This window comes from Ranitomeya imitator, chromosome 2 (genome assembly GCF_032444005.1).
Source record: "Ranitomeya imitator isolate aRanImi1 chromosome 2, aRanImi1.pri, whole genome shotgun sequence".
NCBI lineage: Eukaryota > Metazoa > Chordata > Amphibia > Anura > Dendrobatidae > Ranitomeya > Ranitomeya imitator.
Window position 1 is genome coordinate 32,506,461 of NC_091283.1, and position 20,500 is coordinate 32,526,960.

Consider the following 20,500-nt stretch of genomic DNA (forward strand, 5'->3'; position numbering starts at 1 on the left):
TAGACATCACATATACCTGCTAGGACAGCTGAAAGCGTGAGCATCGATGTATGATGTCATGAGTGTACAGTTCGTGAGTCAATGACAAATAGCATTAGGTGTCATCCTCCCGATCGCTGTGGGTCCTTCCACTGGGACTCCCACCCATCCGGAGAATGGGGTTGTATGGCCTGCGTGTGCCCACCTCCACTCTATTATTTGTCTATACTACCACAGGAGACAGGGTTGTGCTGTGGGCTACCAGGACCCCCTAAGGAAAGTGAAGGGATTTTTTTGCACCCTCTAAACTGTGAACTTTAGCAATCCCTGAGTCCCTTCCATCAGTCAAATATTGAACCACTTAATCACCAAGCATCTATATTGGGCTTTCAGGAAAATAGTGGTGAAATTATAGTTTACCCTTTGATTCTATAGTGTTTTTCTACTTTTTGCAGAATTGAGACATCAAATAAAAAAAATGTTATTTTTTATAGCATTTTGTTTTTCATTACTTTTTTTGCATAACAAGTTTTGTCCACTCCTTTTTATACAGCAGTTGTTTTCCCTTTGCTATCTGGTCGATCCTATCCCTCTGGAGGGGCGTCTATTTAAACCTCCCTGCTGCCTCTGTTCCCTGCTGGTGGTAGCTTACAACTACCCAGTGTGAAGGTGAAGGAGTAGTCCTTCCCTGAGGCAGTCTGCTGGTGTTTTCTCTAGGAGTTATCTGTGTGGTTTTGGTAGTGTGTGTATTTCCTTATCCTCTCCCATTTGGTTGGTTGCGCCTACTGTTCCCTTGATTTCGACTTTATTGTTTCATGAGTGTTTTTTTATGATTGCAGTTTCCTTTCATCCCAGTCTGTTTCCCTTGTCTGTCTGGTTTGTGCTATCCGTTTCACGTCAGCACCATACCTCCCTGGGTGGGGAGGAACTAGTTCAGTGTGCATTTAGTAAGGTCGGGGACCCAGGCCTCTCTACTATCAAGAGTACCCCTGAGATAGTGAGGGTCCCAGTTCCAGGGACAGTTTTAGGCCCCTCTCCTTTAATTCAGTCCGGTACATAGTGACACCCTGGACATGACCCTATCTTTAGCCTTAATTCTAACCCTATATCTAAGCATAGTCCTAAGTCTAACCCTACCGCTAACTCCTAATCTATGACATTTCATTCTGACTGGTGTGATTTGCATAGGCAGTGCTAGAACTATCTATCTATTATCATCTATTATCTATCTATTATAATAAATATATAATAAATTATCTAACTATTATCATATATTATCTATTATCTATCTATCTATCTATCTATTATCATCTATTATCTATCTATCTATCTATCTATTATCATCTATTATCTATCTATTATCCATCTATCTATCTATTATCCATTTATCTATTATCATATATTTTCTATCTATCTATCTATTATCTAACTATTATCATATATCTATCTATCTATCTATCTATCTATCTATCTATCTATCTATCTATCTATCTATCTATCTATCTATTATGTAACTATTATCATATATAGTATCTATCTATCATCTATTTATCTATTATCTATTATATATCTATTATCTATCTATCAATCTATCTATCTTTTAGAAATTCAAAAAATGGAGGCAGCACACCGTTCAAAGTGAAAAATCTGGTTAATAGCCCATCACGACGACGTTTCGACTTAATAGCCATGATGGGCTATTAAACAGAAGCTCTTCTATTTTTCACTTTGAACGGTGTGCTGCCTCCATTTTTTTAATGTCTACATAAGGTTTGGTATATGCCTGGGGGCCTTGCATCCTACTTGTTATTTTTTGTGCTGCTTTAATTTTTTTAAATTATCTATCTATCTATCTATCTATCTATCTATCTATCTATCTATCTCTCTATTATCTATCTATCTATCTATCTATAATCTATGAATTATCTATCCATCTATTATCTTTCTATCATCTATTATCTACATTTCTATCTATTATATATCTACATATTATCTGTCTATTATTTATTATCTTTCTATCTATCTATTATCTATCGATCTATCTGTTATCTATTATCTATCTATTATCTATCTGTTATCTATTCTCTATTATTATCTATCTATCTATCTGTTATCTATTATCTCTCTATCTCAACCTTTGGATAGATGTGATCTAATCCTATGTCATCTTGGATAATGCTGAAGGTATCGGTAAAATGGAGGTGAATATAAGAACGCCTTTATAGCGGGGTGATATAGAATTACTATAAAAGCAGTACAATCCCAACACTGTTCTGGGTTTTCTCCTTTAATTGTCAGTGCTCGGTGTGAGCATGTGGTGAAATATGTGTGTATATATATATATAATGTATATTTATGTGTGACTAGTGATAATGTAACACCTGTCCTGAAGGGAAGTCGCACCTGGGTGTTAATAGGTACTTCCTTGGGACTAGTAGATATTGTGTCTCCATATCACCCCAGGAGGTCTAGCTAGAGCCAAGAAGAAGGTAACATTTGGCACCTCTGAGGTCTTGGAGGGGAGATGCTAAATTGTGGCCTGAGGTGATCTATTCCTGGGAACCATCTCACAAGTGTCTCCAGAGGAAAATAATATATACTCATTAGTAGAGCGGCCGTGACCAATCAAACAGACCGCAATTATGATATTAACCTGTGGGGGGCCAGTCTAGAAACCTGACCTGAGACCAAAGTTATAAATTTAGGTTGCAGACAGAGAATTGTGTTCACATGTGAAGTCGGCCTGAGAAGCTGATGTGTTCCACCAACTCCATTCACCCCCACTCAGGGAGCAGAAAGCAACTACCAGTTAGATAATTTCTGTAAGTTTTCTCCAGTTTATTTTGATACTGTTTTGCATAAGTTGTATGTCTTTTTATTATCATATTTTTATACCTTTTCTTATTGTAAGCACTGACCCTTTTGTTATTAAAGTATAAAACTTTAACAAGTTGAACCTTGAATGTTCTAAAAGAATCCATAGCCTAAGGTGTGTGAGCCTTATGAGTGATAGATATATTTTTATTAGTATTATTATTTCTGGGACTCATCGTCCGTGTATTCGGTGAGTGGTGGCAGCGCGTATGAGCGGGTGTGTGGCCTGGGTCGGTGTGTGATTTATGCTCCCATTACAGCATAGGACAGAGGTTGAATGCTGGACTGAGAGTGGGGAGATAGATTAACCCTTGCAGGCACAACCCCAAGTCACGTGTGAGAGCATGCACGTGACGAATTAGTGACGCCACGGAGTGGGGATCCGTGACAGAGCATAACAATGCATTGTAAGGAAGGGTATGAATACTTTTGCACCACATTACATCTGAATACTCACAAACACAAAACATTGTGAACTTGTTGAATCTTATAAAATAGATTTATTTCTAATAAAAATTATCTATAAAAGCCATCATAAAAATGCTACAAATATACAGAACTTTCCATCTTTTTCAGCCTCAGTTGCGAGAACAATGTCCGTAGGGGAAGATAAATATGCCTAGAATATTTACACCCGGTTTGTGCTCCTCCGGTATTTCTACCTACGTTAAATATTCACATATAAATAATTGTCGCCGTTCATATCTTTATTGAATACAACATTGAAGCGTAATATTATTTCTTTACATTTCACTTTTTTCTGTGCACGTCGTCCATGCAATAGTGTAAGTCAATCTAAAAGCCCACATCAAAAAGTATATATATATATTCTTCATACCCGGCCATTATATACAGTAGCTTTTGGGGACAAAGAAAGTTTTATCAGTTTATTTTACATTCATAATAACATAATATTATAATTTATTACCCGGTTTTAAAGGAGCAGTTGCCCTAAAGGGGTGGAGATGGCAGCACAACTCCATTTCCCTTTGGGGGCTTATCACTGGGGTATAGCATGGATGTTACTGAATTTGGTCATTCATCTCCTAATGGTGGCATTATCTTTTTAACACCCATTCGGCCTACAGTTACTTAAGCTGGTGGCTTATCTTTTAGGGGAATTAAATAATTGGGGAATTAAATTCAACATGTCTGAAGTACGATTGCAGGGGTGTCCCAGCTCAGAAAATTCTTAGAGCTCCGTTCCTCGGAGGTCCCGGTGTTGGGACCCCAGGGATCAGCAGATAATCACCTATCCTGTGGATAGATCATAACTTAGTAAACTTGAAGAACTCCTTAAAAGCGGCAGTGAAAAATATGGAAAAGTGTCATTTGGGTGCTGCCATGACCTCTTATCCCTTTTCTGCCACCTCTTTAGCACCTTTTCTGCCACCACTTTTGCCCCTTTTCTGCCACCACTTTAGCACCTTTTCTGCCACCACTTTTGCCCCTTTTCTGCCATCACTTTGGTGCCTTTTCTACCACCATTTTGGCGCCTTTGCTGCCACCACTTTTGCGCCTTTTCTGCCACCACTTTGTTGCCTTTTCTGTCACCACTTTAGCGACTTTTCTGCCACCTGCCACCTTTCCCGATTTGGTTTTACATCCAGTTTAACTTGTTGTATTGACTTTCGTTAGAAGATTCCATATTGACGAGGACATGCAGTGTCACATTCAGATCTAGCACATATACTCTGTCTAATAATATACAATTAATATATATAATTCTATAATAAAATATTTGTTAAAATAAAATAATATGAAAAAAAAAATTCTTATTATGTAGTGATCAGAGGCGAAGAAAATCGTGATCATTGAGAAAAAGGAGAAAAAAGGACCGAAGTGCAAAAGTAGAAAACATAAAAGGAGTCCGTATTACTATTTTTGGCATAACTTGGATCATTCTTATTGGTCATGCATTCTTGTACATTAAACGAGACCTGTCACTTGCCATAAATCTGTATTCTTATTACTTGGTGTAAACGCCGCTTTTCTCATGAATCTGGCGATGTCTTTCTTTTGTTCCTGTGCCTCTCCGTTCCTGAGATATGGCTTCCTCTATATATAAATCTAATCTTGTTATCCAAGTGGGCGTCCACATAAGGCATATGCAAATAATTACTGATGACTACGCCCACTTAGTTAACAAGACTAGATTTATCTACAAGAAAGAGGAGGCCATATCTCAGGAACGGAGAGGAGCATAAAAAAAAGGAAAACATCTCCGGATTCAGAAGAACAGCGGCATTTACACCAGGTTAAAAAAATTGTACATATTTATGGCATTTGACAGAGGTTGTATGAGATTAAAAATGTATGACTACTGTCTTACAAGAATAGTACCACACTTGTCCAAAGGTTTTGTGTAGTATTATAGTTGAATCTCATTAACTTTGATAGAGCTTCAATACCAGATACAACCCATGGTCAACCACGGAGATGTTTTTGGAAGAAATTAGTAATAATTTTGAATCCTTCCCAATTTATTTAAGATCATATTAAATGTACGAAACTTAATTGGGAGCCTCTCACATCAAGTATTATTATTTCTATAGGCTAAAATATTTTAGAGAGAAAATTCACCTTAAATAATTTTTAACGTCAAGGTGAAATCTCGACAGATGCCTCTGGAGAGAGTCCTAGACTTTAGTGTGGATTGCCCATTGACAATTATCATACATATGGTTATCCCATCACATTCCTAAGATCATTCATGGCCTATATCCGTGTCAGGGTGCTCATACAGATGCCCCCTTCCTTACGTCATCCCTTGGTCCTCATATTACTTACGTGTGATGACCAACTTTGGAGAGAAAATTAAACTTTGGCCATTGTATCAAAAGTATTTTTTTCAAAGCTAGTCATCTTAACTCTCTCATCTTCAGATATCTGGGACCAAGAGGAAATACAAGGTAAGGACACATCTATAGTAACATCATCACTAATATCTACCATGTAGTTGAAAGCAATTCAGAAATGAAGAGCATCATTTCTAACATTACATTCTTCTATTAGTCGAAGAACTGGAACAGCGTTGGACTGGATCTACTCTACATTTGGAGGTATGGTAGGCAAAGCTCCATAGACTCCTTTATTGCAGGACTTCTTCTAATGAAGTCATACAATACAAGACTTGGTGGATCAAGCAGAAGGTACATTTGCATCTTTTGTGCTAAGAACAAAGTTGAGAGGTTTTATCTAGCCAAAACTAGTATTACATAGAATGATTCTGATGAATTGCGATCAAAGTAACAGAAGGACCACGCAAGTCCACCATTTCGGCTCTCTTCAGTAGAGAATTAACCTCTGCAACGTCCATATACCCTAATAGGTCGTGTGGACATTGGTTGACGTCATGAAACAAATTTTGCAATTGAATTTGTTATAGTTGACGTAGGCAAACACTATTTCTATAACGTAAGACATACTAGACAATCACGGAGGAATTACAATTTTTCATAATTTTTTTAACCTTTAAATCTAAATGTCTATGGACATTTTAGAGGGACTTGTGAGCTTTGGCTTCCAGGTAGTTGCCATAATCTTAGAGTCTTGATTCCAGAACGCTATATAAAGAGACTGGGGAACCTAAAATCACTTTACTCTTATGGGATGGGGCAGGAAAAGTTTTACTTTTCACAGTACCAAGTGAAATCAGTGTGTCCTATTTATTTCATTTGATGTCCTTCAGAGCAGAGGACCATAATTTCTTGCATGTCTTTGCTCTGGTTGTAAAAAGGGAGAAGGGATTCTAATCAAGAGGCCCCATTTATGTCCTAAAATAGTCTAAGTTTGTGAAACGTGGACGTTGGTCAGGGGCACAACCCCGATCTTACAAGGCATAAGCACCAAAATAGGTTGTCCCACGTTCCCTCCTGAGAAATTCTGTTCCTAAGGTCGTCACGTACAATTTGTCGCCTTTTTCAAGCTGAAATACAGCCCCGAGAAATATGGACTTTCTCCACTCTGGAATGCTTCCAGAATTTTTAGACGGGGGTTGGGGTTGTTCGCAAGGTGTCTTATCTGCTCGGAGAAGTTGAACATTGGCGTTTTCCATTACGGAATCCAGCATCACATTAAGGGAGACAAGATTTTTGTTTTGTTGGGGACACGGTTTCCCTCCGAACATGGCCTGGGTGTATATGAAGTACAGGCCCTTGTGCTTCACGAGAAGTTTGTTGTCCTCAAGTGACAAGTTTCCTTGGCTGAAGGAGTAGTATGTTTCGGTGGTCCAAGTCAGCGAGCCCAGAATGGATGGATTGGCTGTAAGAATGGAAACAATGAAAAACAAGTCGTCAAGTATTGACCTGACAATTGTGATCTAGGACAGCTAGTCCAATAATTGGGATGACATGGACGCCTTGGTACAAAGGCATGTAGAAAAGCCACGGAGACACCATCACGTGTTTCTCAACGCAAGCAATAAATAGCCAGGTCTTTCACCGGGAAGGAACAACCACGGGAAGGGCAGCATCCAAAAGGGAAAACCACCTATGCCAAAACATGGTATCCATCCACAGACAGCTGTTTCGGGGTATTTGCCCCTCATCAGTGTGGAGTAGGAAACTGGCTATTAGGAGCAGTGCCTAGTAAAAGGACTATAAACATAAGGATGAATGGCCTCAGGGAGATCAAAACATCCAACACCGCGGAGACACCATCACGTGTTTCTCAACGCAGTGATCCAGAACACCTATGCCAAAACATGGTATCCATCCACAGACAGCTGTTTCGGGGTATTTACCCCGAAACAGCTGTCTGTAGATGGATACCATGTTTTGGCATAGGTGGTTTTCCCTTTTGGATGCTGCCCTTCCCGTGGTTGTTCCTTCCCGGTGAAAGACCTGGCTATTTATTGCTTGCGTTGAGAAACACGTGATGGTGTCTCCGTGGCTTTTCTACATGCATTTGCATATTTCCCATAAGGGATGGGATTAGTGTTCTGGATCACTGTGTTGAGAAACACGTGATGGTGTCTCCACGGTGTTAGATATAATAATAATAATAATTTTTATTTATATAGCGCCAACATATTCCGCAGCGCTTTACAAATTATAGAGGGGACTTGTACATACAATAGACATTACAGCATAACAGAAATACAGTTCAAAACAGATACCAAGAGGAGTGAGGGCCCTGCTCGTAAGCTTACAAACTATGAGGAAAAGGGGAGACACGAGAGGTGGATGGTAACAATTGCTATAGTTATTCGGACCAGCCATAGTGTAAGGCTTGGGTGTTCATGTAAAGCTGCATGAACCAGTTAATTAATTTTTTTTTTTTTTTAATATAGGCCACACAGGGATCGTTAGGTTAATGCATTGAGGCGGTAGGCCAGTCTGAACAAATGAGTTTTTAGGGCACGCTTAAAACTGTGGGGATTGGGGATTAATCGTATTATCCTAGGTAGTGCATTCCAAAGAATCGGCGCAGCACGTGTAAAGTCTTGGAGACGGGAGTGGGAGGTTCTGATTATTGAGGATGCTAACCTGAGGTCATCAGCGGAGCGGAGGGCACGGGTAGGGTGGTAGACTGAGACCAGAGAGGAGATGTAGGGTGGTGCTGAGCCATGGAGTGCTTTGTGGATGAGGGTAGTAGTTTTGTACTGGATTCTTGAGTGGATGGGTAACCAGTGTAATGACTGGCACAAGGTAGAGGCATCGGTGTAACGGTTGGTGAGGAATATGATCCTGGCAGCAGCATTCAGGACAGATTGGAGCGGGGAGAGTTTGGTAAGAGGGAGGCCGATTAGTAGAGAGTTACAATAGTCCAGACGAGAATGAATAAGTGAAACAGTAAGAGTTTTTGCAGAGTCGAAAGTAAGAAAAGGGCGAATTCTAGAAATGTTTTTGAGATGCAGGTAAGAAGAGCGAGCCAGTGATCGGATGTGGGGGGTGAATGAAAGGTCAGAATCAAGGATGACCCCAAGGCAGCGGGCATGTTGCTTTGGAGTAATGGTGGAACCGCAAACGGAGATGGCAATGTCAGGCAAAGGTAGGTTAGTAGAGGGAGAAAACACGAGGAGTTCAGTTTTTGACAGGTTTAGTTTCAGATAGAGGGAGGACATGATGCTAGAGACAGCGGTAAGACAATCACTGGTGTTTTCTAATAAGGCAGGCGTGAGATCAGGAGAAGAAGTGTATAGTTGGGTGTCGTCAGCATAGAGATGGTACTGGAAGCCAAATCTACTGATTGTTTGTCCAATAGGGGCAGTATACAAAGAGAAGAGGAGGGGGCCTAGGACTGATCCTTGAGGAACCCCAACAGTAAGGGGAAGGTGAGAGGAGGAGGAACCAGCGAAACATACAGTGAAGGATCGGTCAGAGAGATAGGAGGAGAACCAGGAGAGAACGGTGTCCTTGAGGCCGATGGAGCGGAGCATAGTGAGGAGGAGCTGATGATCCACAGTATCAAATGCTGCAGAGAGATCCAAGAGGATTAGCATGGAGTAGTGACCATTAGATTTAGCTGTTAGTAGGTCATTAGAGACTTTAGTGAGGGCAGTTTCAGTAGAGTGTAAAGAGCGGAAACCAGATTGAAGAGGGTCGAGAAGAGAGTTATCTGAGAGATAGCGGGTAAGACGGGAGTGGACCAGGCGTTCGAGGAGTTTAGAGATGAAGGGAAGATTAGAGACAGGTCTATAATTAGCGGCACAGTTTTGGTCGAGGGATGGTTTTTTAAGTAATGGATGTATGATGGCATGCTTAAATGAGGAGGGAAAAATACCGGAAGTGAGGGAAAGGTTGAATATTTTAGTTAGGTGAGAGGTGACAGCCGGGGAAAGGGACTGGAGGAAATGTGACGGAATGGGGTCACTGGTGCAAGTGGTCGGGCGAGAAGATGCAAGGAGCCTGCTTACTTCTTCTTCTGTAACTGGTTCAAAGTCAGAGAGTGAACTAGATGCAGTGGGTTCAAAACTAGATGTTTTGATCTCCCCGAGGTCATTCATCCTTATGTTTTTGGTACAAAGGCAAGCGGTCACCAGAATTCTTAATATCAACTAATATTTGCAGAATATTTATGGGTAAAATCCAACCTAGATATCCCCAATATCTATTAGCCGGAGACGAAAGTGGCTACAAAAGGCATCCCAACTTCCTGAGGGTGCAGGCAGTCCGCTCATTTCCATAAGTAACATGTAATACTCTACTTCACCCTAAAGTGGCGCTATCGGGAAATTGAACACTTGCTGCCAGACACCCAGAGTCCCTGCACGGGGATGACCTGCATTCAACATACCATCGGTGGACCCATCAAACAACAAAGGACTTCCTGACGAGGAATACCCCTTTAGTGGTAACCTAAAATTTATATTTTTATCTCCACAGTTGCTTAAAATAGTTCTATAACCGATATTTACCTTGAAAATGAGCTGCAGGTTTCTCAGGGGCTCTTAATACTGGAAAGGAAAGGTGAAGATTTAGGAATATGGCAAAGTATAGCACAATATTATTTGCTGAAGCAATATCCGTGACCAAATTGTATTATGTAAGAAAACTCCAAAATAAGGACCGGTACGCCCAGATATTAAGGTTATCCATCAAATATCAGTCCATGAAGACAGTAAACATCCATGGATCCATCCCTGTACAATGTGAAGTGCAGCCCTTTGTTGTAGATATCTGAGCTGCAGGCAGTAGGACCAGTGGGCTTTATCTATTTTACTTTTATATCCTTGTGACTATATTTAACTGTGTTTAATGATGAAACTGACTAAAAAAAAACATTGCCATCAGTTTTAACCCCAGTAATCTGAATTAGAGAGATCCACCATTGTTCGTAAATCTGAGCTCCCACCTTATTCTCTACTGTTGTAAATTTTGCTTTGAAGGCGAGAAGGATGTTCAGATAAAGGTCACTTGTTTGTGACATACATTAGAAAATAGGACACAGGAAGACGAAAAAAAAACCTGCCTACATAGACCAGGGTGGCAAACAATATGCGACATTGTCGATTTTTAATGGGGTTAAAACACACAATACTTAGCATAAAATAGCAACTAAATTAACGCTTTAAGGATGCAGCCAATTTTTTTGTTTTTTTGCAATTCTCTGTTTTGCTCCTTTTTTCCAAGAACAATAACTTATATATATATATATACAGTGGGGCAAAAAAGTATTTAGTCAGTCAGCAATAGTGCAAGTTCCACCACTTAAAAAGATGAGAGGCGTCTGTAATTTACATCATAGGTAGACCTCAACTATGGGAGACAAACTGAGAAAAAAAAATCCAGAAAATCACATTGTCTGTTTTTTTAACATTTTATTTGCATATTATGGTGGAAAATAAGTATTTGGTCAGAAACAAACAATCAAGATTTCTGGCTCTCACAGACCTGTAACTTCTTCTTTAAGAGTCTCCTCTTTCCTCCACTCATTACCTGTAGTAATGGCACCTGTTTAAACTTGTTATCAGTATAAAAAGACACCTGTGCACACCCTCAAACAGTCTGACTCCAAACTCCACTATGGTGAAGACCAAAGAGCTGTCAAAGGACACCAGAAACAAAATTGTAGCCCTGCACCAGGCTGGGAAGACTGAATCTGCAATAGCCAACCAGCTTGGAGTGAAGAAATCAACAGTGGGAGCAATAATTAGAAAATGGAAGACATACAAGACCACTGATAATCTCCCTCGATCTGGGGCTCCACGCAAAATCCCACCCCGTGGTGTCAGAATGATCACAAGAAAGGTGAGCAAAAATCCCAGAACCACGCGGGGGGACCTAGTGAATGAACTGCAGAGAGCTGGGACCAATGTAACAAGGCCTACCATAAGTAACACACTACGCCACCATGGACTCAGATCCTGCAGTGCCAGACGTGTCCCACTGCTTAAGCCAGTACATGTCCGGGCCCGTCTGAAGTTTGCTAGAGAGCATTTGGATGATCCAGAGGAGTTTTGGGAGAATGTCCTATGGTCTGATGAAACCAAACTGGAACTGTTTGGTAGAAACACAACTTGTCGTGTTTGGAGGAAAAAGAATACCGAGTTGCATCCATCAAACACCATACCTACTGTAAAGCATGGTGGTGGAAACATCATGCTTTGGGGCTGTTTCTCTGCAAAGGGGCCAGGACGACTGATCCGGGTACATGAAAGAATGAATGGGGCCATGTATCATGAGATTTTGAGTGCAAACCTCCTTCCATCAGCAAGGGCATTGAAGATGAAACGTGGCTGGGTCTTTCAACATGACAATGATCCAAAGCACACCGCCAGGGCAACGAAGGAGTGGCTTCGTAAGAAGCATTTCAAGGTCCTGGAGTGGCCTAGCCAGTCTCCAGATGTCAACCCTATAGAAAACCTTTGGAGGGAGTTGAAAGTCTGTGTTGCCAAGCGAAAAGCCAAAACATCACTGCTCTAGAGGAGATCTGCATGGAGGAATGGGCCAACATACCAACAACAGTGTGTGGCAACCTTGTGAAGACTTACAGAAAACGTTTGACCTCTGTCATTGCCAACAAAGGATATATTACAAAGTATTGAGATGAAATTTTGTTTCTGACCAAATACTTATTTTCCACCATAATATGCAAATAAAATGTAAAAAAAACAGACAATGTGATTTTCTGGATTTTTTTTCTCAGTTTGTCTCCCATAGTTGAGGTCTACCTATGATGTAAATTACAGACGCCTCTCATCTTTTTAAGTGGTGGAACTTGCACTATTGCTGACTGACTAAATACTTTTTTGCCCCACTGTATATATATATATATATATATATATATATATATATATATACTTATATTATTCATTTTTTTTTTTTCCATCGTGCCATAACTGTAGCGCAGGCGCCGCGGTTCTCCGACCTCTCCCGGCGCATGCGCACTGCAGTACTTTGCTTTGCCCTCATGCGGACAGAGAAGTATGCCTGCGCTGGAGCGCGATGCCGAGGATACTTCTGTGGATCACATAGGGACACGTCATCTACACGAACCAAGAAGGAGGACGGCATCGCAAGAAGATGGGGCCAACAAGAGCGACACCACTCGGACCGGACCGCCCTGCAGGTGAATATAATAAAAGGTCTTTTTTCAAGTCTTGCATGGAATGCTGTATATCAGGGTTGAAAGGTGATGGTCGTATCTCATATCGGCCAAACCTGGTGACAGGTTTAAAAAATTCTGAAGTATGTTAAAATAAATTTGGTTTGTGTCCCTTAATTCTGACACAAGTATCTTTTTTATTTTTCCTTTCAATGGAGCTGTGTTTGGGCTTGTTTCTTGCGTGTCGAACCGTTGTTTTTTAATGGTTCAACTTTGGTGCACATGTGACATTTTTTCTACTTTTTGTGTCATTTTTTTGGGAGATGTGTGGCAACCAGATAGTAATTTGGGATTTTTTTTCTTTATAGCTTTTATCTTACGGTTTAAATAATTTTAGTGTAGCGGTATTTAGTGAAAATCATGGTCTCCATAGGAATGGGTGTTCCATAGGGATTGTACCACTTATATGCCGTGGTCAGGGATTGATAGCAGCAGTTAAGCGGTTCAGTAGCAGCAATCGGAGCAAGCTCTGATTGCTGTTGTTAGAGGCAGGCAAAGTATAACACAGCCTGTACCTTAAGTTTATGGTGTACATTGCTAATCTATATGTAGGTCCAACAAATGTCCCTATGAGAAGACTGAAAGGCCAGAAGTGTTGTCATGTGGAAACTACAAGAGATGAACTGCTCGAATCCAACAGATTAGATCTAGAATGGCAAAGGAATGATCTTTAAAGACCTGTCCATGCGCTAAGATGCATCAGCAAACATGTGGCACATGTACCAAACCTAGCAGGTGGGTGGTGTGCACATAAAAATGTGTCCCCATTACTGCAATCGTGGACAACAAAGGTTTCGGCTGCAGTGACAGTCGGTCTGTACTGGTTTTAAGAAACGACACATTCCAGCTGTCCCATGCTTCACCAATGGGTGAACAATTTGGAAGGGTTAAGCTGAAAGTCGGTCTATACTGGTTTTAAGAAACCACATGATCCAGCTGTCTCATGCTTCACCAACGGGTGAACAATTTGGAAGGGTTAAGCTGAAGACTGACCTGACGGCAAATTACATTCAAACCATTAAATTACATAAAAATGAAGCATGCAACATCTTTCAGTAAGTCCAAATAGGAAACGTCAACCACAAAAGTGCCAACATATGCACAAGAGTACAAGTGGTCCGATACCGGAAAGTCTAAATCCTATAAAATGTTTACGTCACACAACTTTTACATCGATGACACACAGGGTACTTCATGTTGGATTTTATTTTTTAAAATCCACACTAGGTACAAAAAATAGTATAGAAAAGGGAGGACTTTGAGTTTTAGCACAAAATACAAACTTTATTAGAAATCAAAAAACAATACAGGAATAAAAATGGATATCATAGGTCAAACAAGTAGTAATATGTGAACCATACCCAGGTGAAGTTATTAAACCAAAGATTCACACTTTAAAACTCAGAAGAATTCTATCTGGGTAATGATATGGAGTGTGGGTATATTATAAATACCTTCCCAGGGACCAATGTTCCCAAATTTCCAAACCCCCACTACTCATATCCATAAACCCACATGGGACACTCATAGCCAATACATCAATAGCAAATCACAATCAATAATTACCCATGTCGAGTAAATGTGTGAGTCCCGGTTACCCCAACGCGCGTTTCGCGTGCTAATTGTAGCCTCGCTTCCTCAGGGGGCGTGGCTTAACTCCAATCTTAGTGCTCCTTAAATACTGTGCCGTTCCGGTCACCCGACCGCACGGCATCCAATCTCTACTATGTGAAAGTGCGCCTGCGCGCTTGTGACGTGTAATCGTCATGGAAGTGTGAATCTTTGGTTTAATAACTTCACCTGGGTATGGTTCACATATTACTACTTGTTTGACCTATGATATCCATTTTTATTCCTGTATTGTTTTTTGATTTCTAATAAAGTTTGTATTTTGTGCTAAAACTCAAAGTCCTCCCTTTTCTATACTATTGCTTATTGAGTATTGCCTTAATGATGGATATTTGCACGATACTGGTATCCTTTTAATTAGGTACAAAAAATGTTGCCGACCCTGCCCTACAGGTGGCCTTGAGCATGAGATGGTTGACGACTCGGCTCAGCGTTCATGTTTTGTCATCGGGGAGAGGGGAGAAAGTCCCTACTGGACTCCTTTGGCTTATCTTCCTTGAAGAAAGAAAGTTTGGGCATTGAAAATTCAAGTGCCTGATTCTTCAGATGGGAGAATCAGGAATTCCCCATACACATCAGAATGTCGGATGGTCCCGCCAAAATTGTTGGGTTTGGCTAACTATCATCTACATTGTATGGCGGGCTTTAGACATACTAGTGTAGATTGAGATCCATAGAACCCCATTTATGCTAATAATTCAGCTCTGAATTGCAAAGAAAATCAACCTACCCATTTCCCCGTCTAGTTCTGGACACTTTTTTTTACCAGTCAGATGCCCAGATGGGTCCAATAGTAGAAAAAACATACATCCGCACTGCTCAAAGGTCCAACTCAGTGACCGTATTATAATATCGGTCTAGCACCACAGAAAGTGATACTGGCTGTATGAATCCTTTACACCTGAATCAACGGGGTGCTGCTGCCAGGAAAAATGTGTGCAGAATCCAAATGGCAAAAAAGAAAAAGTAGGCGCGCACTTACCCTGTTGCGGTGAATATCACTTTATTAGGACATATAAACAAACGGATAGCAGGGAGGGATAGGGTCAGCCACGGACAACGATCGTTTCGTGCTCTACGGCACTTCAACGGGTCCTAATGCTGAGTGGAACAGGAAGGAGTTTTATAGACCCATCTGGATCCCAGACTCCTCCCCCTGGACTCCAAACATAAACAGTGTTACATTTAAAACAAAATGGTATTAAAAACAACAATAATAAAATAGCACATGCTGAGAACTACAAATAAACCGAATACAGCTTTTAGAAACCAAGATTGAGACACTTTTATAAGAAAACCGACATGTCGACTTTGTCATTTAAACCAGATGGTCCTGCTGCGTCTGCGCGCAGGATCCATCTGGCTTCTCTGCGCAGCAGGAGGCGGCGCAAATCCCCTCCTCCCTCAGGCAACGATACCCGCTCCAAACCCGCAAATCTTAGTACTTGGGCATCTCCTGCATGGCAAGTGTGTAGATGGTCTATTAACCTAGGAGCTCCTTTCCCTGTTCTAATGGAGTAAAAATGCTCCCTAATCCGAACGAACAGTGGGCGGAAGGTTTTGCCAATATAGAAGCGTCTGCACGGACAAAAAAGAACATAGACGACATGGGTAGTCCTGCAAGAAATAAAGTCCCGTACAGTGTGCTGGATATGACCTACTCTAATTCTATTACCCGTATGATGGTACTTGCAGAAGTTGCAACCCCCGCATGTGAAGTTGCCTTCAGGGATACTATCTGTGAGCCAATTATTTTTGGTAGTGACAAAGCGGTTGCGGACTATGCTGTCTCTAATGTTTGTACTGCGACGGCTAGCAAAGAGAGGTCCCCTATCTATTATTTCTTTGAGGTCAGTATCTTGACGTAAAATACACCAATTTTTACGTATGACAGTTCTGATGTGGTTGTCAAGAGGGCCAAACTTAAAACTGAAGACAAACTTTTTTTCTTCATTTTGTCTTTTTTTGGAGGTGGTGGAAACATCCGTGGCTGCTGCTTTATCGTAGGCATTTTTTAAAATAGATGGGGGGTACCCACGTTTCCTAAATCTTCCAATCAAATCGACTGACTGCTGCGCAAAACCTGCAGGATCACTATTGATTCTCTTAACCCTAAGAAGTTGACTATAGGGCAGAGATCCCTTCATGTATGGCGGATGAGCACTGTTATAATGTAATAAAGAATTACATGCCGAGGGTTTACGATATACTCTAGTGGAGATCCCCCCGTCCTCAATGCATAACTGGACATCCAAAAAGACCAAGTTGGTGCCTCCAAATTGCGAGGTAAACCCCATGTTCATGGTATTGGATGTCCCCAGGTACCTCACGAACTCCGTGAAGGCATCCTGGTGCCCATCCCACACCATGAACATGTCATCCACATACCTAGCATATAGCTTGATATGTCGAAGAAATGGGTTTTTGTTGGAATAAATATATTCCTCCTCAAACCTCGCAAGAAAGAGGTTTGCCAGGGTACATGCGACGGGGGTACCCATAGCGGTACCCACCGTCTGCAGGTACCACTGGCCGTCAAAAGAAAAAGCATTGTGTTCTAAAATGAACGAGAGTCCATCACAAATGAACTCCACAGTGTCATGACCAGTGGGAGTATTCTCCAAAATGCTTCTAATTGTTTCCACCCCCAACTTTTGTGGAATACGTGTATAAAGACTTTCGACATCAATCGAAGTCAGAGCATATGACTCCTGCCATTCAAAATCCTTAATCACATTCAGAAAGTCTCCCGTGTCTTTAATAAATGAAGGGACATCCAACAGCAGGGGGCGCAGCAGCCAGTCGATGTAAGAGGAGATAGGCTCAGTTAACGAACCAACCCCTGACACTATGGGACGGCCAGGGGGGGCTTCCACTGATTTGTGTAATTTCGGTATGTGATACCAATGTGGGCGTCTCGGAAAATCCGGTAATAGCTTTTCAGCCTGTTTACAAGAAAACACCTTTTTATCCACAAAATCTCTTAGCAACGAACGCAAGAGATTTTTAAATTTTACCGTAGGGTCCCCCTTAAGCTTCAAATACGTTGTATCATCTGACAACTGTCTCAATGCCTCTGTTTTGTAATATTCTCTTGTAAGCAGCACCACGTTGCCACCTTTATCCGCACTACGGACAATCACATCAGACCAGCCCTGTATTTCACCCAAAGCTTGTTTTTCCTTTAAAAGAAGGTTTTCTATGGGCTTTTCATATATTAAAGCCTCCATATCTTTTAAAACCTGCGATTGGAAAACATCTACAAGATTACCTGGGGCTACTGGGGGCATATAGATAGATTTATTACCTCCAGTAAAAGGTGCAGTTACTTTATCTTTATGACTTGCAGAAACCGGAGTAATGCTCATAGAATCCAAAAGGTCACGGGTCTCTTCCCGCACATCACCAAATGGGTCCTCTGTGACAAAAAAGCCCAGGGGACCCACATGGCAAGGTGACTCACCTGGGAACACTTCACGGGGGGTGGCATGGTTACTAACTGCAGAAAACGACTTAAACAAATGGATCTTGCGAACCGCCTTGAAAAGGTCGATTTTAAAATCTACCAGATTAAATGGTTCTGCTATACAAAAATTCAATCCTTTGGACAACACCGACAGATGTGCTTCACTCAAGGTTCGTGGGGTTAAATTAACAACCGCTACTTCGTTAGATGGGCTCTAAGCTCACAGGATCCATTGAGTTATGGCATGTGACAAGCTTTCCCTGGTACTGAAGCTAGCCCTTAGTTCTTTTCTAGATAGCACATTCTGACAGAATACAGAAATATGTGGCCTACAAACTTTGAAAAGTTGGACGGGTACTCTGCATGCCAGATGACTGATCCAAGAAGCAAATCCCGGGCATCTTCTCTCCACCCTGCTCTCCTACACTGACAGGCCTCTCCTTAGTAGCCTATTCTGCCCAGCCCTCAACTTAGTGTTCCATCTCTGACTCTCAAGGGGCCATTGACCTGAAATGGGCAATCTCATGCCCTTACATATATCCTATGTTCATTTTGCATTTCCAGTATCTCTTTGACCATAGGTAACCAGAGACATATTTTGAAGCTCTAGGGCCATAATGAAAAATCTAAGCTTGGGGTTGCATTTACCATTTTCAATACTCTCATCTTAATATGTGACAGTTGGGCCTTGGCCCCATCAGGCTTCAATGTCTGGATGCAACTGATACCTCTTCGTCACTTACTGTTCCATGCATATACCAAGTCCTTTATATATGGAGATAAGAGGAGAAATGATCCAGCTGAAGGTGGAGGTGGTTCAAACTTTGTGAGACTTTATTAGACAACTGAAGTGATAAATCATTCTTTAAAAAAGTCTTTGCATAGCAAACACCTGGCACACCAGTAAGGAGGATCAACGCGTTTCAACTATGAAGTCTTACTCATCATCTTACTCATGGTCCTTTATATATGACCCATCAGTAGGACCCCAAACATAAGAAATCAAAGGAACAGGAAATAGACGTATATCTACCTGGGTTAGCCGACCTTTGATGACGACGAGACATCTTGTCTTCTCTCTGTGAAGAAAAATTGTATTGAAAAATATATCCAAGTTCTGGAGACAGTCGGTAGTTGGAGTTATTCATTGAAACTTTTTGACTACTAAAAACAAAATTTGTCCCATCAAATTATTGTCATCGAGTAATCTTCTCCTATCAAGTTGGAAAAAAGAACATGTGCCTGTACAGCCTGACAATTGATAATAGGATAGTAATGAGAGTTTACCGTTGGTCCTGATAGGTGGTCAGAACATCCAATGACAACGGTACCATCCCCCATGTGGGTAGAACACGCAGGATGGGAGCAAAAGAGGCGTCAGACCAGACCTGAAGATTCATTTAGAACCCAGACCCCACAATATTTCTTCACATGGATCATACAATTAATTGTGACCTCAGACCAGACCCTTGAGATAATTTAGAACCCAAACAAGAACCCAGATTAATCAATTAAGATCCAAGACCAAACCTCTAAATGAACTGAGATTGAAGACCTCAAAGATTTTTTTAAACCGCAGACCAGACCCCTAAAACTTATTCAGATCCCAAACCAAACCGATATATTATTTGAAACCCTAGAACATACTCAATTAATTTGAACCCTAGACCAGAACCCTAAATTAATTCTGACCCCGGGCAGGACTCCTAAATTCAGACCCCAGATTAGACCTTTAAATTAAGTCGAACCCCAGACCAGACCCTTACCAGATCTGACCCTCAATTCATTTTTGGCAATCCACTTCTAGGCACCACTGCATTAACGTCGATACCACTTAGAATAAAGACTACATGCTCCGGGTCATCTTGGGTCGGTGGTCCTTATTGTAGCTCTTTCATCGGTGATTATATAGGTTGTCATATAGATTTCCAGCAAATACATATTAGGAATGGCTGATTAAAAGTTTTAACAACTGTGTAAAAGAGGCTAAAATCTAAAAAAAAATTCTTGCAGGGACCTTGTATAAATGGTGAGAGCTCTTACCTTCACCGGAGACCCCACTGCAAGACATACAAGGCAGACAAGGGTTATCAGTCTGCCATATCCTAAAGTAGCAGGCCTCTGCCAAGTCCATGGGCTTCTGGGCGATGTCACAGTCATAGCGGCAGCTGGGAGATTGGAAGGATGTTGTGATTGGCAGCTATTGACACGCGGCAGTGAGAAGGAACGTGCAAGTGACCTGTCTTATAACAGTGCAGAAGAGAAGGTGGGAGGAAATGGCAGGGGAAACCCCTACCCCAATCAGGAAACTGACAAACACGCACCAAAAATCCTCCTAAAGACTGTACCAAACGTGTGAGATGAGACTGAATATACAGTAGGATGCATTGTTAAGATCACAAACAGCGCCACTCTAGTCCCTAGGCTGTGTCTGGTATTACAACTGGGCTCCATTCCTTCCATAATTCACGTTATTGCGCAGATATTGTGAGCGCTGTTTAT

General features: G+C 41.3%; 1 protein-coding gene across 1 annotated transcript; it reads right to left on the minus strand.

Moving 5' to 3' along the window:
* Positions 1 to 3,387: 3,387 nt before the first annotated feature.
* Positions 3,388 to 20,198, minus strand: LOC138661602 (lymphotoxin-alpha-like). Its single transcript, XM_069746422.1, has 4 exons — positions 20,042 to 20,198; positions 19,032 to 19,077; positions 10,214 to 10,252; positions 3,388 to 7,116 (listed from the first exon to the last, which is right to left on the minus strand). Exons 1-4 carry the CDS (start codon positions 20,156 to 20,158, stop codon positions 6,686 to 6,688), a joined length of 633 nt encoding a protein of 210 aa, XP_069602523.1. The 5' UTR covers positions 20,159 to 20,198; the 3' UTR covers positions 3,388 to 6,685.
* Positions 20,199 to 20,500: the final 302 nt, after the last annotated feature.

What these genes read in the sequence shown, in the direction of transcription:
- LOC138661602 (XM_069746422.1), bottom strand. Translation starts at nt 20,158, where the DNA reads ATGACTGTGACATCGCCCAGAAGCCCATGGACTTGGCAGAGGCCTGCT. An exon ending in TCAAAGGTCGGCTAACCCAG is followed by an intron (nt 10,253 to 19,031) that starts GTAGATATACGT and finishes TTTCCTTTCCAG; the next exon opens with TATTAAGAGCCCCTGAGAAA. An exon ending in ACCTGCAGCTCATTTTCAAG is followed by an intron (nt 7,117 to 10,213) that starts GTAAATATCGGT and finishes CCATTCTTACAG; the next exon opens with CCAATCCATCCATTCTGGGC.